This window comes from Acomys minous (assembly GCF_964271855.1).
Source record: "Acomys minous genome assembly, chromosome: 8".
NCBI lineage: Eukaryota > Metazoa > Chordata > Mammalia > Rodentia > Muridae > Acomys > Acomys minous.
In genome coordinates this window covers 81,717,420-81,745,248 of record NC_140489.1, presented here as the reverse complement: position 1 = coordinate 81,745,248, position 27,829 = coordinate 81,717,420, and the positions used below count along the sequence as shown (strand labels likewise).

The 27,829-nt window shown below is 43.4% G+C and overlaps 2 protein-coding genes across 4 annotated transcripts; one reads left to right on the top strand and one right to left on the bottom strand.

Annotated features, from left to right (window-relative positions):
- The first annotated feature begins 490 nt into the window (after nt 1-490).
- Nucleotides 491-12,359, top strand: ALKAL2 (ALK and LTK ligand 2). Of its 2 annotated transcripts, XM_084793597.1 has the most exons (5): nt 491-1,331; nt 3,170-3,223; nt 3,304-3,384; nt 6,271-6,336; nt 9,811-12,359. In XM_084793597.1, the coding sequence occupies exons 1-4, from the start codon at nt 1,076-1,078 to the stop codon at nt 6,333-6,335; spliced, it is 456 nt and encodes a 151-aa protein (XP_084649723.1). In that variant the 5' UTR covers nt 491-1,075; the 3' UTR covers nt 6,336; nt 9,811-12,359. The 2 variants fall into 2 exon arrangements, with proteins under 2 accessions (XP_084649723.1, XP_084649724.1); XM_084793598.1 differs by lacking the exon at nt 3,170-3,223.
- Nucleotides 11,497-27,723, bottom strand: ACP1 (acid phosphatase 1). Of its 2 annotated transcripts, none has more exons than XM_084793595.1 (6): nt 27,583-27,723; nt 20,931-21,004; nt 20,731-20,844; nt 14,722-14,783; nt 12,688-12,793; nt 11,497-12,535 (listed from the first exon to the last, which is right to left on the bottom strand). In XM_084793595.1, exons 1-6 carry the CDS (start codon nt 27,623-27,625, stop codon nt 12,458-12,460), a joined length of 477 nt encoding a protein of 158 aa, XP_084649721.1. In that variant the 5' UTR covers nt 27,626-27,723; the 3' UTR covers nt 11,497-12,457. The 2 variants fall into 2 exon arrangements, with proteins under 2 accessions (XP_084649721.1, XP_084649722.1); XM_084793596.1 differs by lacking the exon at nt 20,731-20,844 and adding an exon at nt 20,579-20,692.
- Nucleotides 27,724-27,829: the final 106 nt, after the last annotated feature.

Genomic DNA, 27,829 nt, shown 5'->3' with positions numbered 1-27,829 from the left:
GTTTGACAAGAGCTCTGGAGCCAACCCAGGCCAGGGTCTACCGTGGTACAGCAGTGTCCCTGCCCTAAGAACCTTCGCAGGTTGCTTGGATCCCTCCAAGTGTCCGGCTTTCTGCAAGGCGCTAGGGCTCCTACCGTCTTCTTCAGACCCCAAACCTGCCTGTGTTCAGCGGATCTCTCTTCAGATAAGTCCGGACTCTAGATGATACTCAATGTTGAGGCAATCAAGCAGCTCCTTTTAAATAGCCCAAGATCTACATTTAGACAAAAACAGATCCCAGTTCCCGGTAAAGGCGGTTCTGCTCATCCTGTCACTGGTGACAGGAACGGAGGGAAACAGACTGAGGGAGAGGGAGACTGGGGAGGCAGAGGAAGGACAAGAGAGGGGGAGACTAGACGCGGGTGGAGACGTGAGGGAGGGGCGGAGACTGAAGACTGGGCCAGGAGGGGACAGGGGAGGGGGATGAGAAAGCGAGAGGCGGAGGGACCTGACGAATATCCGCGCCCCAGAGCGGCGCTCGCTTGGTGGTTCTAATTAAAGCGGCGCTCGGAACCCGGGGGACCCGCCTGACGTCGGCGGCCGCGGGGATAAGAAGCGCCCGAGGACAGCGGGACTCGAAGCAGTAGGGTCAGCGCTGTCCCCGTAGGAGCTGTGCGTCCTGTGTCCCTGCGCTGGACAAGTAGGACTGGAGCTTATGAAGTAGAGTCGGGACTGGAGGGACCAAGGAGCGCGGCAGGCGCAGGACCGACAGCGTGAGCTCGGGTACCCGAGGGCAACGCGGGATCCACGGCGTGGGCGCAGGTGCCTAAGGGCAGCGAGGGACCCACAGCTGGCAGGTGCCTTGGCCTCCCACGTCCAGGGCCGCCCATTCTGCTCTGCGGCCGCAGACCTCCACAGCCCCCGCAGGAGGCCCGGCTTCACCTGTGGCCTTGCATCTCCAAGAGGTGTCCAAGACCCTGCGCGCGGTCCCCGCGGTGAAAGAAAGTTGTGAGGCGCGGGCTCCGCGTGCGGGAAACTTGGGCGCCGGCTGGTGGGGCGGCGGGTCCCAAGACTCGCGACGCAGACCACCAGGGCCATGCGCGTGTCCGGGCGCCCGCTGCTCCTGGTGCTGCTGCTGCTGCTGAGCACGGTGGGGGACCGGGGATGCGCGCAGCCTCGGGGGCCTGCAGACCGGCAAACGCTGCTGAGATTGCTAGTTGAGCTGGTCCAGGAGCTGAAGAAATTCCACACAGGAGACTCCAAGAGGCTGCAGCTTCTCGGAGAGTCCGAGTTTGCCCTGGGCCGCAGAGAGGCCACGGATTATGGGGCAGACCAAGAGGAGCAGAGAGTGGGTGAGTGTTCCTCGGTGTAGACCTGAAGTGCTTAGAGTGGGTGAAAATCCAGCTGTGTAGATTATAATATGAAACAGAGTAAGGGAGGGTTCTGGCAGAAAGTAAGTAGTGAGTGGCTGGCAGTGTAGACCTGTGGGGATAGGTAGGGTGTGGAAGAGGGAGCCCTAGCAATGTGAGGAACAGAGTGGGTAAGTTTCCTACAGTGTCGACCACAAGGTACAGAAAGAAAGTGCTGTGGCAGTATGGACCAGTGGGATCCGAGCAATGTAGACTCCGAAGAACAGAAAGTGAGTATCTTAGCAGTGTAGACCTGAGGGGTGGAGACGAGGTGACTGGTCTGACTGTGCCAATCTATGAGCTTGAGAGTGAATGAGGGTCCAGCGATGTGGGTCACAAGGACCTGAGTGGGTGAGGTCCTGGCAATGTAGACCTGATAGAGGGAGTGAGAATGAGTTCTGGCGATATAGACCTGAGAAACCGAGGATGTGAGAGTGCCCAGCAGGGTAGACCTGAAGGAAAAAGAATGGGTAGGGTCCTGTCAGTATAGGCCCTGAAGGAGAGTTCGCCACAATGTGGACTGAGGAGTAAAAGTACGTCTTAACAGTATGGATTGAAGGGCTACCTTCCATGTCTGCAAGACACATTATATCAGTATTTTCTTAGAACTGTTTTTCAGAAACATGTGTTTAAAGATAAATCAAGTTTTAAAAGTGTTTGTTTTGATTTGTTTTTGCTTGTTTCCCCAAAAGAAACTGGCAGAAACAAGAGACTGTGTGAGCTTCTAAGATAACAGTCCTAATCCCCTTCCAAGACTTGCTGGTGCCCAGCTCAGGACACTGCTCTTTCCAGCCCACCATTTCCAGCAGAGGAAGAAGTGGCCAGAGCTTCCCTGATGGAGCCTTTCCCAGAGTGGCCCGTGGGAATTTCTCAGGGAAGCACACAAGCTTTTAATGCTTTCATGACACAATTAGGTCAAATATGATAGGGTCACTTTTGTGTAAACGGACTCAAATAAGGAGTTCATGAAGAAAGGCCTTGGGGAGCAGGCTCTACCTCCCTCATGGAAGACTCGATGTCAGTGTCTCTCTTCAGCTATTGGGAAGGGGGAAAATGATATTTCTGGTAAAAATAAAATATGATATTACACAATCATAGAGAAGCTATTGGGCTCCTGTGGGCCAGAGACATAGAAAATGACTGCAGACAATATCCAAACTCAGAAAAAAAAATCAGGGAACCATCACTGGGGGCCAGATATCAATGAAAGTGTGACTATGAGATGGTGTGTAAAAACGTTTCCTTGGGTTCCCTGCTTTGCCTTAGGAACCAGGATGATGTGCATTCCCACCTGTCCATACCAGCCTATCAGAAAACCTTAAAGAAATTTGATCCTTAAAAATCGTCTACATTGTATAATGTTCAATGACACATTTTAGGGGTTGAAGGTTCAGGTTCATTCCTTAAACATTTAAATGCTGTGGAGTTTGATCTCAAAGTTCTTCGACTTAACATGTATATAAGTGATTCATCCATTGGAATCTATCCAAAAAACATTTTTTTTCATCCTATAACTTTATGGCCTCTGACTCTTATTATATCCAGAGAGAATAGCCTGGTAATATTGGAGCTTTAAGAATGGTTAATGCTGCTGGAGAAAAATCATGTCCTGACTTAAGCATCCACATTGTATTACGTCCAACTACCAAGTGTTCTCCTATTTTATCTGGTGCACTGTAGTATGGATAATGCAAGTCTCAAAATCCCCCCCCCCCACATTCACTTAAGATCACACTTAGTAGGTGCTCTGTTCAAGTAATACGATTTTTCACCCCTCATAGAGATTGTTCCTCGAGATCTAAGGATGAAGGACAAGTTTCTGAAACATCTCACAGGTGTGTGTTCCCTTCACTCCTCTGCCCTCCCTGCTCCTTTTTGCCCTGAGTCTTTGTGACTTTCTTCCTCTGTGTTCCAGGTCCTCTTTATTTCAGTCCGAAGTGCAGCAAGCACTTTCACAGACTTTACCACAACACGAGAGACTGCACCATCCCTGCATGTAAGTGAGCACCCAATAGACAGACGGAGCTCCATTCTTTCTTTTCAGTGCAGGAGGCCTGCTCTTTGACAGGTGTGGGGGACTGAGTGTCCCTACCTGACTGGATTGGGGGCAGGATGCCCAGACATTGGAGCAGATGGCTTAAAGTCTGCAGCAACCAATGCCACCAGAAAATATTTACCTCATGACAACCCACTGGACTTAAGCAGCTCTTGCAATGGGCTGAACCCTTTCATTCACATCCTCATTTGTTTACAAACCCTGGCACAAAGTCCACATTCTACTCAATTGAACATCACACAGGTCAGATGTGGGTTGCTCAGGGGTCTGCTGGTGGTCAGAGTGTTAGGGTATACCGAGTCTGGTTGGCCTCAAGTTTTTCCGTCAACCTTTTTTGACCATCTCCACTGCTCTGACCGGTGCTGTTTTCATGCCATCCATAATGAAACCCTCATCACCCAAGATTTGTATTTGCTATTCCAAATGCTGCTCTTCTGACTGTTCTTCTTCAGCTCAGAGACACAGGGCTCATACATTGGCCCATTTCTCATAAATCTTTACTTTACACTTCTTTTCACTTTCAACATGCTTCATCTATTTATCTACCACAGTATATTCCAGAAACTGACTCCTTGCACTCTTCATAAAACCATTTTTTAAAATGGGATGATGACTTTCACTTCATTTAAGACTCACAGGAGAAAAGTCTTGTAGACACACCAGGACCTGGCTAGCTGCTTTCAGAGATGATAAAGAGGACAGCAGGCTAGCTGGCAGGCAGAAGTAGCCTCTTCCACTTGCCACAAATATACCATTTACACGAAGTAGAATTTTTTTCTGTTTAGGCAGCAGAGCTTCTCTGAACAATGATGTCTGTCATTTACAGAATGCTTCTGTGTGCTGGACATTGCTAGGTGGGTGTATGACCTCACACCTGTGGGTCTTGGTCCAGCAAGGCTGCCTAGTGAGCAGTTATCAGACTCAGTCAGGCCTGAAGCCCAAGGAGAGCAGGTCTGCTTCCTGTAGAACTCGAGTTTCCATTTGAACTTGCCATGTGGACCTCTTGTGTCATTATCTCCCCTTCTTTCTTGTGCACTGAAACCATCTTCTGTTTGAGAATTACTAACTTGTTTCATGGGGGCCACAGAACCATTTTAGTGTTTAAGTGTGTGTCTATAATAAATATTACCGTACAATACAATAATATGATTCTAGATTCTAAATTTGAGCATGACCTTCTAGCATTAAGACCTATTCACTTTGAGGTTAGAAGACAGAATTTCAATTGCTTGTCACAGAAACATCAACAAGACCAGGCTCAAGGCTCATGCTTCACTCCGTAAAGTCTCCTCAAGCTTCTCCCAGGGTGTCATACTGTACTCCACACTGTGGTATCCTTTTGTAATAACATATAAAGACTTCTGGTCACAGCTCATGCTGATCGCTGTAGGTGGGAGGTTGACACATTTGTGCATTGTTACATTAGCCACTTCCACCTCTTCTTCCACAAAGAGTCGAGCAGCAGTTCTTCTGGGATGTTCTAGGGTGTTCAGAAATTCACTGAAATCCTGGGGTGTGGGAATTGGTACGGACCATAGAGTCTAGCCTTTTTAGATAGTTGTGGGAGCTTGGAGAATGAAGAAGCAAGCCTCTCTCATTCCCAATAAACAGAATGCAATCTACTACACATGTGCATCAGTGGTTGAGGACCACTGTTTCAGACTTGAACTGAGTACAGTGAGAACACCCAGGGTCTTTGCAGGCTACAAGTGGGAATATTTACAGTTTGCTAATTAGATCACTTTTGAGCTCAGAGTCAACTCCACCTTGGTCTTCAGGAAAACTGCATCATAAAAGGTGTGGGGAAAGATCAATGAAGCACAAATCTAGGTCATCAGTTACAAACAAGTTAGGCTCTCTCTCCTCTCTGAGCCAAGTATGTACGCCATAAACATTTAGAAGGGAACTTTTGGGGAGTATGCAAACATTTATCATTATCACTCATTCATGCAGATTCTTCTTTGAGGAGGAACACTTCCATTTTAAGGGTTTTTATTACTCCTGAGAAATAAACTTTAGTAAATCATCAATGACCGAACCTTTCCACGTTAAGTTTGTCCTGGGGAAACTCTCCTCTAGCTGTGGTAGCTGAACCTTGCTACACTTTTTTCGATGGAGCAGAAGAATGAAGTGTGGAACCACAGGACACAGCAGTGAACATCAGGCTGCATTTCAAAAAAACTGCCTTTTTTTCAGTCTATATTTGAAAATTTGCTTTAAATTTTTTAATTCTTTTTGATGATTGGGTCTAGGGCCTCCCACAAATACTTTAACACTGAGCTATACTCACCCCCATCTCTTTTTTATTTGGGGAGACATATTCTTAAGTTGCTCAGGGTGACCTCAAATCCACTCTGTAGCCCAGGCTAGTACTGAACTTCTTACCCCCCTGCCTCCTCTTCTCCAGTCTGCCCTACTGCTTTTGACATACTTACTTTCAAACATCACAGCAAAACTCTGTGTTTCGGTTCATCTCAGGTGGGACTTAGTCTGCATGCAATCTGAAAGAGGCCAAGGGCTGTAAAAAGCCCATGTCACTAGAAGCAGCACTTGTGGTATTTCTGTGGCCCTGGTAGCCATGGTTTAGAGGATGCTGTCTGTCTCCTCTGTAGCTTTTATCTGATTTCTGCTTGTAATGCTAGTTTTCCCCTAAAGTAAGTAAGGAACTTAGAACTCATGATTGCAGATAAGACTTGATTGCTTCTAGGGACTTCAGGTATTTTTTAAATGGTTATAATAATTAATATACTTGGAAAAAACAGCCTATGTTTAATTTTAATGTTGTGCAGGCAACTGACAAGGGTCCATGGTTTGTTTCCACTGCAGACTATAAAAGATGTGCCAGGCTACTTACTCGGCTGGCTGTCAGTCCCATGTGCATGGAGAGATAAGGTAAGCTCCCAAATAATTCTGGTGTCAGAATCCCATGTAGGTCATAAAAACATATGGGCATCTAGACTCATGCATTCTTTCATTACAGTAGCCTCACTCTAAGCAAAAGACAGCCAACTTATTTCAAAACATTGGTCATGAGTAGAAGGCTCCCCCTGCTGGCTCTCCACAATGGACATTGTTACTGGACGCTCATGGCTGGTTTCAGCAGACAGTTTACATCAGGATACAAGTTTCCTATTGCTGTTAACTTCCAGGCTCAACTATCACTGACATTTATGAATGAAAGCACATGTCCTTCAAGTTTTACTTAATAAACAACATAGAGAATGTGGCAGGCTAGGAACTGTAGCTCCTTGCTGCCCAACAATGTACATTTCAGCCCATACAAACACCCAATTTAAAAACTGAAGCATGGGGGTGGGGACATAGCTTGAAGCATAAGGGTACCCGCTATGCAAGCGTGAGGTTCAAATCCTACTAGCCATGTAAATGCCAGACATGGTAACAGACACTTGTAATCCCAGAGCTGTAGTGAGGATCACCTCACCACCAGCTTCAGTGAGAGAGCCTGTCTTGAAGGACTGGGCTGAAGCATTATATAACAGGACACGTGACATCCTTCTCTAGCATATACAAGGGCGTGCACAACTGCATACACATGTAAATACAACATAGACACAAGAACCCAGAAACATGAAACTTGTCAAATCGGCATTCTTTTTGCGCCTTAATAAAGTCAAACAAAATTTTAAGTTATATTATTTGTTACGAACCACAGCCACACAAGTTTTCCATATCTGGTAATGGTCTGTAGTCTTATCGTTATAGCAGAAGCCTAACACAGCTAACATAAATGTTTCTGAGTGCCCATCCCCAGTGTTTAGTGGCAGGACTATAAATGCACTCTCTGGTTGTAACCGTACACTGGCCTCTTGAGGCACTCAGCTAGGCTGCTAGCAATGTGTAGAGGGAAGATGACTTGACTTCCCAACACAAATTCCACAGGACTCAGCCATTTCGGGCAGATTGACAGAATTCTAATTTAATCAGTTCCGTATTTTTATGTCATAAGTGTGCCAGGCATTATTAGGTAGGAATTCATAACACAAATGAAACCTACTTCCTGAATGCAAATGGCTCTTCCCAGAAAAGATGCCTGCTGTCCAGAAAATACAAATAAAAAGTGAATGTTGCACTTTAAAAAATTGTTTAGCTTGTCTCATAAAAAATGGATGAGAAGAGCACTCTTTTTTATATACGGGCATGCTCAGAACAAAGGCAGCACAGTGCAGAGGGAAACCTTGGGCCTGGCTGGGTCGGAGGGCCAGTGCACAACAGCCTCACAATCTGGATTGACTCTTTATCAGGATCAAGAACCACTAAAATAAGGGCTTTCTACTCGGGGTGAAGTGAAAGAGTAGGGAGGGCTGCACAAGCAGGCTAGCTCACTGGGCGTGGTGGCGCACGCCTTTAATCCCACCACTTGGGAGGCTGTGGCAGGCAGATCTCTGTGAGTTCTAGGCCAGTCTGGTCTACAAAGCAAGTCTGGGACAGCCAGGGCTACACAGAGAAACCCTGTCTTGAAAAACAAATAAAAAACAACAATAACAGAACCCAAGCATACTGGCTTTCTGGAGGAAGCAGGTGCTTTTATGCCAGTCAAAGCGGAGAAGTGTGTGCCCTCGATACCTTCTTTCCAATATTTTCAATTATTTATAATTTATTTATATTACATCTCAATTGTTATCCCATCCTTTGTATTCTCCCATTCCTCCCACCCTCCCCCTTGCCCCTTACTCCCCTCCCCTATGACTGTGACAGAGGGGGACCTCCTCCCCCTGTATATGCTCATAGGGTATCAAGTCTCTTCTTGGTAGCCTGCCATCCTTCCTCTGAGTGCCACCAGGCCTCCCCATCTCTAACTACGCATTTATAGCATACAGCAGTTTTCCTCTTAAATGGACACACACACACACACACACACACACACACACACACACACATGCGCGCGCGCGCATGCTGCTGATTACTGGGGGATAAAAATGTCATTTCCATTATGTGTCTTTGTAGTGGTGTCACCACCTCACTAGAAACACCCTTGACAAGTATTCCCATTTACTTGTAAGTCAGGGGAGAATGTTCAGCGTATCCCAACAACTGTCATGCCTTTGGTCCCACCTAGCCTCCTAGGGCTTGCACAAGATTCAGTTTCCCAAAAAGCCAAACCACCACCAACACACAGTATTCATATGCTGCAGCACATCCATGCTTGCCCAATACACAACACTACAGAAATACAGCAAGGAAAAGGCAAGGCATGTTGGACAGATACGGCATGAGACAGCCACAGTAAGGTGCACACCGGCCTCTGCTACATCCCTGGTACTATTCAAGAGTGAATTTGACAGGGTACTGCAACACAGCACAGAGGCAGGAAGATCTGTGTTCACAAACTTCTGCACCAAAGACCACCTGCTTCAACAGTCACGTGTCCTAAGTGGAATAGGTCGTTTGGCCAAAACATGGTATGTGGGGCAGTTTAAAAAACATTCGTATCCCTGCCAACTATTAGCTTAAAAAAAGTTTACATGGATAGCAAACCTGTATCTAGTGGCCACCAGTATAAATGCAGGTATGTAGCTCTATACTTTGCAGATTAGTTCAGGACACTAGTCAGACCCTCAGGGCTAGAATAAAAAACACCATGCCTCACCACGGTGGAGAAAACCCGAGCACTCATTCTGCTGGTTCAGAGGCCACGTGAGGCTTCCGCTGTATCCAGTCCCCATTCCCTCTCTTCAAGACCACTGGACTAGACCTGCTGTCCCAGCTCTAGGCCAGAGGCTAAGGGGCAGACTGTACAAGTCCTAGAAGAAAAACAATGTGGGGAAGCTCAGCAACTGCCCCAACCACAGAAAGCATATTCTGAAGTCATACATAGACCTAAGTGAAAAGTCTGAACTCTGGGGTATTTTCAAAGTATAGGCTTGAGTACTAAGTATCTAAGTATCTTGTTTATTAACCTGAATATGGCCTAGTAACCTAGACACTACCCTTCTTTTAAGACCAAAAGGTAGACAGGTAATCTAGCAAGGAGTACTGAAAGGATCTTGATTAAATAGTAGCTTTACGGTGTACAGTGTAAAGCAAACATTCTTTCCAGGAAGTGACACAAACTGCAAGTCTTGTTGATTGACTATCTAAAGAACCCTTTTGCACATGTAAGGCCACAAAATAAACTTCAGCAAATATTTACTCATGGGTGTGCATGATGGCTTCCATCCCTGAGGTAGTGAACACATGGTAACCAGAGGATTGCCTTGTTTTGCAGGTGGGAGTGGGGGAAGGCTCTAGACTTTGAACATAAGAGAAATAGACTCCTTGTTTATACATGTGTTGTTACACTGCTCAACTACCAGTTCCGCTAGAATTGGTGAGTAGCTATATGAAATCAAGTATCATTGTTTTCAGCTGCAAAGGAGCGACACACCAGGAACCCTGAAAAGTGCCTTGGAAACCAACAGAGAACAGAACCATCTCCATGCCCATTTCCTGTGGACAGAGATTTATTTTTACACTCTTCCATAATTCCTTTGCATTTTCTATGTTGCTGACAGTTTACAAATATACATTCAGCAAACCAGTGTCTCTGTTGGTGAGATTTGCCAGTCTTAGATTATAAGAATAGAGAAGACACCACATGTGTTGTATAGTGCTATAAAATGAGGTATTTCCCTTTTAAGATTAGGTGGAACCACATGGAATAATTCTTTAGAAATATAGGCAGAACATTAAACCATATTTTCATAGAAAATATTGTATGATTTGACATTTTGTATTACTTCTACAATTAAACTCCCAAAGTATACTTTAAAACTGCATGGAAAACTTTAATGAAAACCAAAAAAACCTCAGTTGTTCTGAAGACAGTGGCATACGTATCTGTGAATATGCCCAGGCCAGTCCTATTTGTCCTCTGTCAATGTAAAAGTACATTCCAGCTACTGTACAATATGTAAATACTGTAAATAAATACAAGGAAATAAATGAACTGTTTGGTATAATGAACAGTCTTCAGAACGACTCTTCTATATTATTGCTATACACACACACACACACACACACACACGTATGTATGTATGTATGTATGTATATGTAGAGGTGACTAAGTATTGACATAGATTCCTGATCACTTGGTCTCATTTGGCCATCAATACTCCAAGTAAGTTCATATCCACTATTTTCTACATGATTTTAAGAAAATGCCAAACTAATAAGAATCCTAAGAATAGTTCCTTTTTCTTCTTTTTTTCAAGACAGGGTTTCTCTGTGTAGCCTTGGGTGTCCTGGACTCAAACTCAAGAGATCTGCCTGCCTTTGTCTCTCTCAGTGCTGGGATTACAGGCGTGCATTACTGCCTGCAACAGTTCCAAATTTTAATGGATGTATTTTAAATGTGATCTGATTGAACCTAAAAAGGATAAGTTTCTCTGTTCACAAGCCCTTATACACATGTGGTGCTTATGAACACAGCCATAGAACATTCCAAGGCTCTGCATCTAAGACATACATGTAAAAATTCAAGAAGACAACAGGATTTTACATGAAAGAGAACCTGAGATACTGAAGCAACTACCAAAGCAGGAAGGGTGTTTTGACTTAATCTGTTTCCTTACTGTGGTGCCTGCCTGTCTTTTCCCTTCCTAGCTCTTAGCTGCGAAAACTCAGACCCAAACCCAGAGGCCAACAGCAGTCCACAGCAAAGTGTGTGTCTTTGCCAGGACCTCATGGCCTTTCTGCGAGGAGAGGGTGTGGGGACAGCTGCTTTCCTCCCTGGCCAAGCTTCCTGCACATTCCCAGAACTCTGTGCTCCTTTCAAACATCATGATGCCTCTTTTTCTAGAAGTTCTCTATAGCTGGAGGTCACCAGTTGTGAACAGACAGTGAAGACAGACTAAACCAGACAGCTATCACCTTTTCAGCTAGGAAACCTGCAAGCAGCACCAGCTACAAGGCCCAAAAATAAGGGTAGTTCCTGGGGTGTCTTAATTAAGATGTACAGCACAACAATGTGTCTATGTTTTTCATCACTCTACTTTCTAATATCAAGTATACAAACTTACACTAGAGAAAATAAAAAGGCACACAGAGGCAATGTTTTAGGTTTTTTTGTTTTTGTTTTTTTCATTTGTCAATAAGAAGGCAGGCAGACACTAGATTTCTATTTTGGATGTATTTGATAACTTCCCAGTTTAATTCACTTCTTTTCTGACATAGATCTATATAAATTTGAGGTCATTCTTCTGAACGTGCACTAAAATTACTTATGCCTGCCTGTAACTTAAAAATGTGGATAAAAGAACACTTACAAACACATACACTACTTAAGCACACTTACCTTTTTTCTTTTTTTAAAGAGGCAAAGTGGCTCAAATAGAAACAAAGCTCAAAAAACCAAGACAAACACCAAGTAAGAATAAAAATGTTAATTTTATCACGCTGTCATGCCCATCTTTTATTATTTGCTTGTGTTTTAGACAGGGTGTCACTGGGCAGCCCAGGAGGGCCTGCTGGAATTGCAATCCCATTATCACATTCGGCTTCTCCTCTTTCTAAAGTAGCTGAATGCCCTCAGTGAGTCTGAGTTTAAACTCCTCCAGTGTTACATGGACGGCCGTTATGGATGGAGCTACTGTCACAATAAGAGTCTAGAATAGAGAGATATAAGGCAAGAGAGCAGCACCCCTGGGTGCTCTCCATGCATATACTCCAGTCAGAGCAGGCCGCCTGGGCTGGCTGGGCTCAGAGGCCGACCTGCACCTTGCAGGTCATTCTTACTGTATTGGGTTTTATTTTATTCCATATTTGCTTGTTCCACTATCTTGTCATTAGGGCAACGTGAGAGGTTCAGTTGGTCTAAGAATGTTTATCCACACCTCAAACTGTCTTACTCAAGTATTTTTATCCTTCTGAACATATGCTTAATTTTCACTTATAATTATTTGAATGTTATGCAGTAAGTCAGCTGAAAAGACAGGTGGGGCACAGGGGGGACTGCCGCCACCCTTGAGCACGGCACTGGCTGAGTGGGTTGCTCAACGGTGGTGGGCTGGACCAACTACTGAGTCTTCTCCAGGAAGGCCTTGCAGCACCTAAGGCATTGCTGGTACACCACCTCGAAGTCAGAGTCATTGCCCTGCAAGGACATAAAAAGAAAACTCAACAACAGTTTATGATGACAAGACCCACACCTGTCGTCTAATACCCCAGAATACATCCTGCCCATTTAATACCACAGAATACACCCCGCCCATCACAACAGCGGCTCCAAACCTGAAGTGTACTTACATAATAGGGATCTTCAATAATGAGCTGTTTCTGTGGATCATAGCTCCCAAGTAGCTCAATTTTAGCTTTGCAGTTTTTAACTTGATTACTTTTTCTATTCAAATCTCTGTAAAACCGAAACATGAACTTAGATTTCTGATCTATGGTTTTAAGTTAAACAAGGACATCTGCTCAGGGTTTATGAAATATCCTATCAAAATACAACAGTGCAACCTGATTTGAAATGAAACAGAACACCCAGCAAACCTATGGGACTCCTGCTGCAACTGCGTTCCGCCTCGCTAATTCAGACACCCAAAATGTACATCTTTAAGTCACACAATAATTAAGTTTTCTTCTGTGAAATGTTATTTTGATACAATGAAAAAGATACCACTTCAGATATATAAAATGCCAGGAAAGAACTCAAAAAAGCATGCATACCACATCCCAAAACAAAGGGCTAGCATGGACAATGATCAGGACAAATGCAACAAAAGTAGGGCTGGGTGCAAGGGCAGCTGAGTGAGGCCAGGAGCAGGAGTGGGTGGGGCAAGGAAGGCCAGTGGAAAGCACGAAGGCCAAGGTGGCAGCAGCTATGGTTCTAGGCCCTTCTATACCCCCACCATCCATCCTATGAACCTAGGGAAGTAATCTAATTCCACTCTTCTTCAATTTCGTCCTTGATAATAAAGTAAATTTACTGATGAGGGGTGTGGATGGGCAGACCACATCAGCATTAGAGTCAATCATGGCTACTTAACACCTTAGTCCATCAGTGTGAATTAACCAAAAAACATAAACCCAGTGAAGTCTGTCTTGTCAGATTTACTCTAGAGTGCAGCATTTGATGCTCCTCAGCTGTGACAGCAGGAACAGAGTCAACGCAAATCACGGTATCACCTATACATCTGTAGCCCACAGCCGCTGGTCTCCATGAGCACTCACTGCACTAGCTGGACATTCTCCTCTGGCAGGCACAGCTCTGTAAACAGATCTCTGCAATAACCACTCCCCAGTCTTCCTGCCCTCCTGAGTAATTCTGTAGACTGTAATCAACCTTGTACATTAAAAACTGTAAGACAACAGACAGTCATTCTGGACAACTTGCTGGGCCTTTAACACATCTCAGCGAGGACAGAATATTGTTTAAAATATGATTACTTCATGAACTGGGCACGGTAGCATTTTGTCTTTAATACCACCACTCAGGAGGCAGAAGCAGGTGTAGCTCTGAGTTCGAGGCCAGTCTGCTCTACCGAGTTACAGGACAGAGAGGGCTACACAGAGAAACTCTCAAAAAACCAAATAAACTTCTTTGACAAGACAAATTAACTCCTGACAACACCCAGCTAACCTCAAAGAAGATGATGAGCATCAAAGAGCCTCCTTATGGAGATGGCTTCAAATGTGGCAAATCAGCCACTAGGCAAAATGCCTTAGTTCTGCCTAAAAATGGGCAGCTTGGATGCAGGCAGAGTTGACAGTCACACTCTGCCAAGACAGGGTAAGCAAGTCCTCAATAGCTCCTACCCTGAGAATAAGTTTGGCAGAGATATTGGGTCAGAAAGCCAAAGATGAGGCTCCAACGTTATAGAGAGTGTTGGGTGACTGTTCAGGCAGTAAACTGTCTAAGTCAATTTGTTCATTTTGAAAGCTGCTAACACGCACTGCTGCGTCACTCAGGAATTTAAATTTTATTCCTTCTCTAGTCTCTGAGGGGTATAAAGTACAGTTTTATAATCAAGTTTAGTTGGCTAGGGGATAAGATCATTTTAGATCAATATAACGAAGTTATAATGAATTTCATTCAGAAATTTAGACCCAACAAGACAGGAAAGACATTTACTTCAAGCTGGACAAATACAAATAGCCAAACCACTATGAATTTAACATTTATAGAACTCATGATTGTCACATGGTTCTCCTTGCTGTTTGTAATTTGTTTTATACATGTGTAATAAAATAAATGTATTTAAAAATACACACACACACACACACATACACACACACACACACACACACACACACACACACACACACACACATGATTACCTCAGGTTGCTTTCATCCATGCACAGTATATAATCAAACGTGGCAAAGTCTTCTTTTGTAATCTACAATTAAGAAGTCAAAACAGTGATTATATCCACATAAAACAATAGTTGAAAAAACATGTAATTACATGTTAACTCATTAACTAGTTAAATTATATGTTCACTCACCAACTAAAATTTTAGCAAAATATGCAATTTAGGTTTTTATAGGTTAAAATACAATCACTGTATTTCCAAAACTTTACTGCAAAATAATTTTGTAAAGCATTCTTTGAAAACATCAGAAATATAAAATACAGACATAAAGTTTATTGTTTGTTTTGTATAAGGTGTTTTGAAATAATTAGAAAATATACAATATATACATAAGGTTTATTGTTAGTCTTGGTGCCTCAGTAAAGAAATGTAATTCTGTTGACACAATGAAATGACATTCATGCAGTCACCTCCACTAGCTTATTAGTAATTCCACTGACTGTCTTAGGTCTTAGTAACACTCCAGATCAACTAAGGAACAGATCTTCACTCTTGTGGAGCCATCCATCCATGAAGGAGAATAAATACTCTCAAGGAAAGCACGGCAGAGCGAGATCCAGGACAACAGAAAAGAGAGAGTAACTGATTTACAAAGGGTAGAAGGTCCTTTGTATCCTTGACTACAAATTCACAACCTAGGCTGAGGTGGAGGGCAGAGCTGTTGGACTTCATCAGATGTACTTTTTCTGGCACCAAATTGTTTAAGATTGGTAAGTGCCCTTGAACATAGCTGAACAAATTCACCTTCTAGATTTTGACTAGCCAGGAAGCACCTGGGTTAAAGGAACAATTACTGTAGCCACTTGCTTGTTACTCTATTAAAAATGGAAATTTTTAGCTTTTAGTATGTACTTCTATTAACTTTTAGCATAGCATTTAAATAATTACAAAGGACTGTATTGTCCTAATAACCTCAAGATTTGTAACTCATTTCAAAGATATTAAACAAATACTATAATATAAAATGTTATTTTTTTACAAGTTATGAAAAATATCTTAGCAATAATTTTGGATATATTATAACTAATTTGTCTTAAATATATACTGCTTAATAACTCAAACCACTTAGGATTTTTGGATTTTAAAATAACTGAGAAGAGCAGCTAGAACTTCATCTCAAGAAAAATGCACAGTGAAGCATTTTTACACACAGGATATGGCATGTGACAAATTAATCCCATTACCAAATAATCAGAAAACCCACACAGAAACCAAGATTCTTCTTCAAGGTGATGACCATGCTCCTGAGAATACCTGGCTCACTACAGCAGTATGACAGGAGTACAGGCACAGCAAACAGGTCACCTCCAGCTGAGTTCCCCCGCATGGGCCTCACCTGCTGACCCCAGGGAGCACACACTGCACTACCCAGAGACCTCACAAAGGCTTTAGCTCTCAAGGCATTACAGCCTAAGAGCTCTTTAATGCTCACAGCATTGAGTCCATTTCCAAACAGCCCACTCATGGGGGATTTTACCATTGTTAAAACTAAAACAAAATTATTTTTTCTTTACTACAAATGCAAATCCATTTTTTAATTAAGAAAAAAACTTTTGTTTTAGTTTTAACAATGGTAAAACCAGGGTGGGCGTGGTGGCTCATGCGTTTAATCTTAGCACTCTGGAGGCAGAGGCAGGTGGATCATTGTGAGTTCAAGGCCAGCCTGGTCCTCAAAGTGAGTCCAGACAGCTATGGCTGTTGAACAACAAACAAACACCAAATCTAGGACTAGAGAGTTGCAGAGGACCCATCACCCACAAGGTGTCTCACAACTGTCTGCAACTCCAGTTTCAGTGACTGTGACACTCTCTTCTCACCTTACAAGCACTGCAAGAATGTGGTATACATACTTTCATGCAAAACACCTATACACATAAAATAAAAATAAATAATTTTTTAAAAATTAAAAACCCATTTATAGCCATGGGCTTTTTTTTTAAGATTTGTTTTTACTTGCCTATTTATTTATTTGTGTGTACTTGTGTGTGTGTGTGTGTGTGTGTGTGTGTGTGTGTGTGTGTGTGCGCGCGCACACACATGCGTATGTGTGTGTGTTGGTATGCACACGTGTGGGGTGCTAGTAGAGAACAAAAAGCAACAGATCATCACAAAGCAAAAGGAAAAGAAAGCACACTCGTAGGCCTGGTAGTGCAGGCTGTAATTTCAGCTCCCTGTGAATGCAGAAGCAGGAAGATCATCTTCTAGGCCAGCCCAGGCTAGAGGGAAATGCTGGGATACTTTCATACAGGCATGTATGGGGCCCCACCTAAGATTCAATGCCCAGCACTCCAAACAGGGAAAGAGAGCAGTTCAGACAGGACCAGAAAGGCTTTAACAGGCCTTACTGAAAATACTAACAGTATGTTCACTTTGAATTCACAACACTTTTGTTAACAGCACAACATGGAGCCCATGGGTGCTCTAGCAAGAATGGGGTGGGGGTGGGGCCACAGGAAGCCTTACTCCTAGCTGAGAGGGTAATTTTTCTTCACTGGTGCAGCCAATGGTTACTCACTATCCAATCAATAGCCCCATACCATAGGCATACAAACAATCCTAGTTAAACTCAGTGGGATGAATGGAGACACCCACACATACACGCACGCACACACACATGTATGCATGCACACATGCACACACACACACACACACACAACACACACGAAAGGAGAGATTTGTTGGAAAGAAGGAATCCAGGGGAGTGAGGAGATAAAGAAAATAGAGAAGCAAATAAAACAAACATATTATCCACATGTATGAAATTGTCTAAGAGTAAATTATAAAATAATAGTAACAGTATAATGTCCAAAACTCTGTAAGAAGCTGGTTAGGTTTCACCAGAAAACTACAATTACAAAAAGGTCAAGTAAAACTTAAAACTGTCTGTCTAAGACACTAAAAACTTTATAAATACACCTGATGGACTTTAGAAATTGCAAAATGCTTAGTCTAACATAAAACTGGGCAGCAGGAATTCTCTTAAGAACAGAGTGATAGGACAAAACCAAGAGAAAAATGAGTGAGTTAACCCAGAAGCAGAAAGACTCACGTAGTATATACTCACTTATAATTGGACACTAGCCCAAAAGGCACGACCCACGAAAGTCTTCACTTACCACGAGATTGGGATAAATGTGAGGACATCCTACTGAGATTCTAGGTAAGAGAAATATAGGAGATGGGGAAATAGAAAGACCTAGAGGGTCCTAGAAACCTACAAGAAGAACATTGTGATGGGTGGATCGGGGCCCGTGGGTGGTGGGGGGGGGGGAGGAGGGAGTCTGCTCAAACTATTGCATTAACCAAGGACAATACAAGTAGTAAACATCGAACCCCTACTCTGATCTAGTCAATGGACAGGACATTCTCCACAGTTATGTGGAGAGCTGGGACTGACTCTGACATGAACTCTGGTGCTCCAAGATGAGACTTGATAGCCTATGACCATTTAGTGGGGGAGGAGGTCCCCTCAGTCATAGACCTAGGGGAGGGGAATAGGGTAAAAGCAGGAGGGAAGGAGAAATGGGAGAATACAAGTGATGGGATAACAACTGAGTTGTAATCTGAATAAATTAATAAAATTAAAATTAAAAAAATAAATAAAATCAAAGCATTTTAAGAAAAAGAGTATAAAGATTTTATGTTCATACAAGTGATGGGATAACAATTAAGTTGTAATCTGAATAAATTAATTAAAAATAAATTTTAAAAAAGATTTTTATGTTCAATATACATAAAAGTTATCTCTCAGAAGAAAGTAAAATATGGTAAAAATAAGTCTAATTTCCCAAAAATTGATTTAAAAACATCAAGTCACAATTCAAAAAGCATACTTTGGGCTCCCAAAGCAAAGCTGCTTAACTGTAGATCAAAAGAAAAACAAGCACCCAGAAAAAAAAAGATAGATAATTTAGAATCAAAGGAACAGCCAAAAGGATTGATCAGATCAATTTCCCAGACAAAGTAGAGATACTATCAGCTTTTTATATGTGTCTTAAGGGTAAGAGAAGATCCCCAGTGTGTTTGATGAGGTACAGGCACAGATGCTGGGCATAAACCCACCAGAACCCTGTACTCACGCACTCTACCTGCAATGGCACCGCCCACAGAACTCTCACACAGAAGCTTCCCAAATGTACAGCACAGGTAGAGCAGGTACAACACAGCCCTTAGCCCTGGCCAGGCAAACTGCTGTGACACTCAGCAGCAACACAGAAAAGATACTACAGGGGCATGGGCTCCACTTCTGTGGCAGGGATACAGTGCAGACTTGCAGTCCTAGCACTGGGGAGGCTGAGTCAGGGCTGCCCTCAGTTTGAGGCTATCTGCTCTATCTGGTCTACATTGTATGACCCTGACTCAACAAAGCAAAATGCAAGTTATCCTCCTATTCCTGTAATGCTAAAAAGCAGAATAAAACGTTGGGGATGACTTCTTTATGAAAAAGAAGCAATCAAGTAACCTCGGTGATATACTTAGTCCATAGATGAAGAAGTCCAAGCTGATGACAAGATACTGAAAATAGAAACACTCAAACAAGGGCAAGTCTCCACAGCTTACCATGCTAAGAGCTCACATCCCAAGACATCTCTATGTGAATGAAAAAGAACTAGCACCAGCCGGGTGTAGTGGCGAAGGCCGATGATCCCAGCACTCAGAAGGCAGAGGCAGGCGGATCTCTGAGTTCAAGGTCAGCCTGTTCTACAAAGCTAGCCCAGGACAGCCAAGGCTACACAGAGAAACCCTGGTTCAGAAAACCAAAAAAAGATATAGATAGACAGACAGACAGACAGACAGACAGACAGATAGAACTAGCACCAAAACAATATGCCATATATTAAGCCTAGGTTTACGTACTAGGAAAATACATTTTTAAGAACTGGACTAGAATAGACTAGAATAGTTATTTATACAGTATGCAACTAGTAAAGAGAAAGAACCTGTAAACATAAGCAAATTCATGATATTGACATATGAAATATTCTTTACTAGTGCTTTCAAACTGAAAAATTAAAGAATTAAAAACAATGGTTGAGAACTTTTTCTTTAAAACAAAGGAAAAAGAAACAAACAAGAAGATTCTATGGAAATCCTGCTTCTAAGGCTAATCATTAAAACTGCCCTGGAGTGAGCTTCTGGCTTTGCTTTTCAAGGCCTATGAATTCAAAATCATCCACTTGCTTTTGTTATACACTCAGAGTATGGAAAAGTGGTATGTCATACAGTTTTGATTGACCGCTCCAAGTCAACACTCCCCAGACACTGGCAGATTGGCCAAGTAGGAAAAGCCTGAACTGACTCAAATGAGCAAATGATATAAGATCCTTCCTCTGCTGCCTAACGGGAAGTGCACTAAAAAATGGTCAATGAACTAATTAACTTAAGTAGGAAACTCAAAGACATATAGCTGCCATCTTCTGATAACAGAGATGCCAAACTATCTTCAACTGTCACTGAAGTGATTGTTCCTTTTTCCATAGTCTTCAAGACAGACAAGTAAGTGTTCAGAACAACACCAGAGTTCTCCTATCTTTTTTAGGTACTTCAAAGTAGAAAAGAAGTTTGAAAGCACCAACAAACCAAAGCAAGTCTGACACAGTAACATAATAAAGACACAACTGCAGTCTAGCTCACAGCCAAGACCACGTCACTGGGCTTTAAGCCTTTCAGCAAGTTACCCAGGGTCATCCAAATCTTCCAGAACCATATAGGTCACAAGTTAGTGCACCCTAAGCAAATACACTCAGCCACACACTGGGTGGTCAGTCTCTCGAGCTATGGGATTCTATGTAGTAGAAATTAAACAAGATCTTTTCTACCTGTCTTGCCTTATGGGCTGTGCTAATGCCATGATTTCTTAGGCAGCTGACAGCTCTTGAGTCTGGGGGCCGGCCCACGTTCCAGTCGGAAACGGCGCTGCTGTCAATGGCCCACTGTAACACAAAACATACGTCAAGTTCCAGTACGGTACCTGCCGTGCAACGTGATTCATAGGGATGCCATGTTTTCTCATGCAGCTCTGCCCTCGATAGTCAGGAGGGTTCCCCACTTCATAGGTGGATGTAGCCGCACTGTCTATCCTCCACTGCAGGAGAGAAAAAGAGTTTTTCTGGCATCTTGCTGCCCAGGGGTATTCAGCCTGGACTCTTTACATTATTGAATAGTACTCACATTATCTGAAACACTTTCATCAGCTACCAATTTTCTGAAAACTGCTTCTGCAATGGGTGACCGGCAAATGTTACCTTAAAAAAAGAGGGAGAAGACACACAGAGGTTGTTAGTTGTGGCAGAAAGGTAAATACCAACTCCTGGCCTAAAGAGTGGGTGAACCACTCCCAGAGTGGATGCCGGTGGTTGCATCTAAGGTTGGCAAGGCAGTACAGTTAATCAAACCAGGTTCAGGGTCCTGACACAATGGCCGAGCAATTAGAGCTCAAGAAAGCAAATAAAACCCAAATCAATTTTTACTAGCAATGAACCAAAACCAAGTCTTGAAATCAATGAAGTAAGCTGCAATCAGCTTAGTTTAAAAATGAAACACAATCGAAGAGAAATATGTATTTTCAAGTATACCATACATAATGAAGACTAATAATACTTCAAAACAAAACACAAAACACAAGACAGTTCAACACAAGCTTTACTGAGCGACCAGTACAAAGCTCTGTCCAAGAAGACTCTGGTCCCCAAGAGTTAGCCAGTTAGAGCAGCAGGAAGAGGTTTCTCTTGACTACCCCAACTTCTGACATCAATAACTAGGTTCAGAGCCCCATACCAGTCAGCTACAAATCTGCCTTCCCTCCCCTGCCTCTCAGGTTTGTGATTCCTTAGAACGACCACAGAATTCAGGAAAGTGATATAGTTGTGACTCATAAGAAGATTAGAGACAGCTGGAAGAAGGGAAAACTCATTTGGGGGGTCCCAATCTTGTCCTTGGAGACACCTAACCTTCCTGCCATTGACTGACAATATGCTAAGAGCACTACTAACAAGCCACAAAGTTCAACTTAGAACTGCTACTCAGAGTTCCTAGTTAACTGTGAGAGGATAATGACTCAGGACCCAACTGAGTTCCCAAACAGCATCAACTGTGGAGCCTCAAGGTATTAACAAATGCGCCATCACTCCAAAAAACAGCAGAGAAAGCAAAGATGACTTCCTAAGAACCAATCTCCTTACTACACTAAGAAAGACAAAAGACTTACCTTAGAGTTACAAGCAGATCGACAATGAGGCAGGCTCACAGACTGAGAACATACATAATAACTGCTGATAAACAAGTGCCGTAACAGTACAAGACCAGAGAGACAAAGATGCCAGAGAATCTAAGCTTCAGCTGATGTCCACAGGATAAGAAGTTTAAATGGCATTGTGGGAGGACCTAGAGGTAGAACAAGCAGGATGCACAGATGCATCTGTACTGGTCCAGACACAGAAGGCAAGGAGGATGAACTGAGGGGCCTGGGACACGGAAGCCTAATCCCATGCCAAGTCAGTGCTTGGTGCAGCCAGGGAGAACAACCTGAGCATTCTGGCATTGCAGCTTATCAAACACACTTACTTTGCATGCCTACTACTTCTGAGTTGAGTACTGTGGTAGGCCTGCACACAGAAAGCTGTGTAAGACACAATTTCTTCTTACAAGGTGGGAAGTTCAGAAGACCTCAAGATGGAGGACAGTGATACTCATAAAAAAGCAAAAAAAAGTCTACGGTACGAAGGAACAACTCCTTTCCTAACCTATCCTTACATCAGCCCAGATACTCTAATAAGGCAGGCTTAGAAGAAAAAAACATAGAAGATTTAATTAGCTTTATTTGACATGAAAACCTCCAGATTGAAGGGCCAAAGAGTTGGAAAAAAAACAGTCCCACCTCCCATTTGTTAACCTAGCGTTAGCTTAGTTGGTTTTATGACTAAGTCTGATAAGCATGAATAGTTATATGGGCCTGTGACTGGTCAGAGCAGCACTTCCTCATGAAACAAATGCAGGGAGACCTGCGCTGTGTGGGGGTCCTCCTAGTGCAGGATCACTGGCACACAGCTCTCTAATGGAGAAGGGGGAATAGTATTGCTAGGTTTCAGGACACTTAAAGGAAACTGGAGGAATCACAGATTCTATGTCCTATCTAAGGGAGTTCTGCTTGGCTTCAGGGGGCAAGAGGCAGGAAGGCAGGAGGTAAGAGACTTAGTTCAAGGTACAGAGCAAGACAAAACATCGTATTTGGGAGTATCACATAGCCTCAACGCTAAGAATAAAATTAAGCAAGCAAGCAAGCAAGCAACAGTACGTGAGAGGCCAAAATCTCCTGCCTTTTGACATACAATCAGACATTCTGAGACGCGATGCAACACAGATAATCTGGTCTCTGGACCAGTTCCTGCCCTGACTGTGCAAACTTCTGTATCTACAAAACTAAGTATTTGGCTTCTTTATTTTTTTAATAGCAATAAACAGTCTTATCAATTAATCATTAATGGTAAGGCAGGAATTCATTTTGAATGTCCTGGTTGTGAAGGTTTTCCTTTCCACATTCTAATTTGAATTTTCTATGTATATGTGTGGATGCACAGGCAAGCATGCAGGTGCACAGAGAGGACAGGGGACAATGCCGGGTGGTATTCCTCAGAAGTTGTCACCTTGTTTTTTGAGACAGGGTTTCTTACTATTTTAGGGTAACCTTGATAGGCTGGTTGGCCAGGAGGCATAGGGACCCAACAGCCTCTACCTACCCAGTGCTGGGATTGCAAAATTATGCTATTATGTGTAGTTTCTTTTGTTGTTGTTTTGTTTAGGTTCTTAGAATAAAATCCAGGTCACTCATGCCCACAAGATAAGAGCTTTGCCGGCTAAGATCTTCGTGTCCCTGATTTTTTTTTTTCATAAAGATTGCCATCAGTACTGTTTAACCACCATAAGGCTTTTTTGCACTTCACCACATTTCCAGGCAATATAGCCAATAGTGGTGGGAAAATTAGGGCAGCTGTCAGTATTTTGGATCTTTAGAAGTAACTGGTGTGTAATACCTTAGCATGTAAAAATAAAATGCAAGATGTTTTCATCTCTGTATAAAAAAAATTTATTACTAAATGTAAATACAATACAAAAACTTGGGCCATTTCATCATTTTTGCATAGTAACTCATACTTTCCCCCCAGATAGCTATATTTAAAGTAAGGTTATGTAAGTATAGATTAAAAGGACCCTATTTCTACAGAGACTACAAATCATGCAACCTACAAGATCAACAGAAGGGAACTCGCAATGCTAATAACTTGCCTCTAGCTTCCCAATTAATGTTATTAAAAGATACAAAGTTGAGTTTAGACCTCTGACCCCACCAAAAAAAAAAAAATGAGTACACTGGCCATGGGGCGGGGGCAGGGACCAGAGGTTTGATCTTCCACAAAACCTGGAAACTTACACATGACCTCATTTCTCCTCAACCACAATGGCTAAAGCTAAGATCACACCTGCATTTGCTGGGTCTCATCTAGCTTAACAGCAAAAAGCTCCTCTCATAATCTTGCAGAAAAGGAGCTCTTCTTAACCAGTAGCCCCACTGCTGACAAACCAGCAAACTGCTGGTGCTTCTATACACTTTGACAGTCCGATAAACAGTTCTGAAGGAATAAAACATTTGCACTTCAAACACAGCAGCTTTTGCTGTACTCCAAATGGGCTCTGAGTAGAACACATCTACACCATCCTCAAACTTCCCTGGACTAGCAACTTACCACCTGACTAGCACACATCTGCCTGCCAAGGATCATGCCCGCTTCTCCCAGGGCCTCCTGCGGCCTAATCTCCACATTGCAGATGGGACAAATTACATCCCTCCCCATTTCTGCTCCGAACCTTCCACAGCTTATCTCACTCAGAGTAAAGCCAAGTCCTCACACAGCCTCCCATGATCTATACTCCCAACAGGGGGCCATAAGTGATCACTCATGGCCTACCAAGTTTCATACAGCCCAGAGGGTTAACAAAATTTTTAGTTTTAAATCATTAAAAACAGAGTAAATGCAGAAACTCTTTTGATATGAGAAAACTGGATCAGGTCCCAGGGTTGGTATCTAAGTACAAATTTTACTGAACATAACCAAGCTTGATTACTTATGGGCCATCTACGGCTACACTAAGTTTCTATCTCACAAAGTTCAAGGATTCACTCTCTTTACAAGGAATGCAGACCCCTGCCCTTAAGTATTCACCGTATATATGTATTTAGAGTGATACAAGTTTAGTGCTCACAGGCAAGGAAGTCTTGGCCGTGAAAGGCTGCCTGGTCTCCATGCCCAGGTATAATGACTTCTGTGATTACAACTTTGACCTGAAAACCACATGCCCTGTCTTCTGGGCCAAGACACGCTGGCCTCCTGCCCACCTTCAGGTCTCTGCTCACTGGTCACCTTCAAGTGAGTCTTGACTATAATCTGCACCCTGCTCCCACTTGGTTTCTGCTCTTACTAAACGCTCTGTACCACCCGAGTGCAGCCACTGGTGTTCCTTGACTGAAGATGACTGACAGATGGGCTTCGGAAAGGCTGGGACTTCATCCCGCTATATGTATCCCTATATGTTCACCATATATGTTGTTCACCACTATATGTATCTCCAGTGGCAAAAACAAAATCCTGAGTTATATTGAAGACAAATAGATGCAAGTCTGCACTTCCTCTTAAAAAGCATGCCGGTACGACGTGTCAGCATAGTTAACTATAATAAGGAGAAAGACCCACAGGGTACCAATAGGTTCCAGTGTTTAACAAATGTGTTGTTTCCAGCAGTCAGCCTTCAATAAAGACCTTAATGCCCACTATCAACATGAAATAAGGCCACTTTTACTTTTCTCTTCATAGAAATTACGAGGACAGATACCTTGTGAATAGCACACACTACAGTGTACTCAAAGTGGAAAGATAAAGAAAAAGAAAAATAAACTATTACCAGCAAGAAAGACAACTCTTGCTAGAAACTCCACAAGCTGTCAATAAAAATAAAATTTGTGGAATAAAATATCTCTATGGGGAATAAAAGGAAGTGACTAATTATCTGGGGAAGAAAAGACATGTGTCTTTCATTTTAAATTTGCAAAATATAAGGCTTTTCAAGCAAAAGCCAACATGGTACCCAGTGACAGTAACTGCATCATCAGAGTAGAAACCACCTTCAGAGCAGTCCAGCAACAGTCCCCACTGGTGGGGGGGAGGGAGATAAAGGGAGGTACACAGAAAAACTCTTGGCAGACTTCTCTCCTAAATAGGAGTGCTACCCTGTAAGAAATGCAGAGGGCAAAAGGCCTCACTAACTAGGCTGCTGACAAGTTAGGTCTTCCCCTTCAGCGTGGAGGCACTGAGGCAAAAACTCTGAAAAAAAAAATCAAGACATGGTGTAAAGGAGAATCAGTTTTGAAGTTCTGAGAATGAAAATTCTGAATCAGAAGGTATTTGAAAGAGTAGTCCTCTTTTTTAAAAAAACAAAAAACTATTTTTTCATGTAGCAAAATGGAGTGATTGTCCCAGGGATTGAAAACCAAGGTTTCAAAGACCTAAAGAAGAGAGGCCACCAGCTGAGAGCCACAACTACTATGACCCAAAGATGACATCAAACAAACCTGCCTGTGACACTCCTGTCACAGAATGTTCTTCCTGCAGCCCAGGCCCAATTTGATACAATGGCCAGATTATCCATAACTAGCCATTGTAATAGAAAGGACCAGTTTAGACAGTCACTCTAGAGATACGAAGCCACCTGGACCAGTTGGCAAGTGACAGGGTTTGGAGGAGGAAAAACAAGTTGGATGAGGGAGACGTCTGGGGAGAGGGCAGGGTAATGCTTTATCTTCATGTGACCTTGACTGATTAGAAAAACACAGCTCTCAAGCCCGGCATTGTGGCACAGGCCTTTAACCCCAGCACTTAGGAGGCACTTAGGATCACTGTGAGTTTGAGGCCATCGTGATCTACAGAGCGAGTCCAGGACAGTTAGGGTGCCACAGAGAAACCGTGTCCCGAAAAACAAAGCAAAGAAAAAAAGAAAAGCACAATCCTCGGTGTGTTGGTGATGGCATATCCTGAGAGGATTTGATCCTAACGACTCGGCCCTCGTCACTGGTTAAACTCATTAGACTCACATTATGATGAGCTTACTGGGAAGTGATGAAAAGCAGACAACGTGGGACCTAGCAGAAAAAAAGTACACCATGGGTGCATGTTCTTGGGGCTGAGGTTTATCTAGCTCTCTACCACCGCGTCCACCACTCTGTGCTTCCTCTCCCCACATGGAGTGAGCAGTCTCTGACTGTGCCCTGGGCACCCAGGTGACCAAGCCCAGAATCAACGATCACTAAAGCAAAACAAAACAAAACGGAGTCAAGACAAACCTGTTCTCCCCTAACGTTGTTTTGGTTAGATAATTTAGAATAGAGAGGAGGAAGTCACCACCGCAGGCGGTGGGCGACACAGACTTAAGGGAGGAGCACGTAAGAGGACCACAGGCTTGGGAGAGAAACAGGCTTGGGACAGATATTTGTGGAGAAAGGGCAGTTGAAAGAGTGTCATGGGCTTGGGAAGGGCAGGAAGAGGTTGCAGGGACATAATCTGGGACAAAACTACACCGGTTTTAGGTTCAGAGGAGTACCCGAGGGTGGGGGATGGGCATGAAAAAGCCAGGCGAATGAGTAAGTTCGTAGGCGCGAGCCCAGCCAAGGCCTTCGGTCTCTGCTTCCCGCCGCCCAGTGTTCTCGTTCGGAAGCTTAACACAGGGAGCACGTCAGGGTCCCAAAGAAAAACAGACTCTTAAGTCGGCGTATCCTTACCGAGACACACGAACAGCACTGACTTGGACTCAACCTCTGCCATCTTACCGTGCAGCCTCTGGCGCCCAGAAACCGCGTAGGGACGTGGCGCATGCGTACTGCGAAGGCACTGCACGGAAACCTGCGCCGTCTGGGGCCTGACGTTCGCGCGCCGCGAGGGGCGGGGCTAGAAGGCGCCTGGAGGGCTGGACTGCTGAGTGGGGCGGGCCACTGGGTCTGGAGCCTAGGAGTTCTCGCCAAGCTCTGG

What these genes read in the sequence shown, in the direction of transcription:
- ALKAL2 (XM_084793597.1), top strand. Translation starts at nt 1,076, where the DNA reads ATGCGCGTGTCCGGGCGCCCGCTGCTCCTGGTGCTGCTGCTGCTGCTG. An exon ending in CCAAGAGGAGCAGAGAGTGG is followed by an intron (nt 1,332 to 3,169) that starts GTGAGTGTTCCT and finishes CACCCCTCATAG; the next exon opens with AGATTGTTCCTCGAGATCTA. An exon ending in GTTTCTGAAACATCTCACAG is followed by an intron (nt 3,224 to 3,303) that starts GTGTGTGTTCCC and finishes TCTGTGTTCCAG; the next exon opens with GTCCTCTTTATTTCAGTCCG.
- ACP1 (XM_084793595.1), bottom strand. Translation starts at nt 27,625, where the DNA reads ATGGCAGAGGTTGAGTCCAAGTCAGTGCTGTTCGTGTGTCTCG. An exon ending in AGTGCTGTTCGTGTGTCTCG is followed by an intron (nt 21,005 to 27,582) that starts GTAAGGATACGC and finishes TCTTTTTTTAAG; the next exon opens with GTAACATTTGCCGGTCACCC. An exon ending in TTATTGAAGATCCCTATTAT is followed by an intron (nt 12,536 to 12,687) that starts GTAAGTACACTT and finishes ATGTCCTTGCAG; the next exon opens with GGCAATGACTCTGACTTCGA.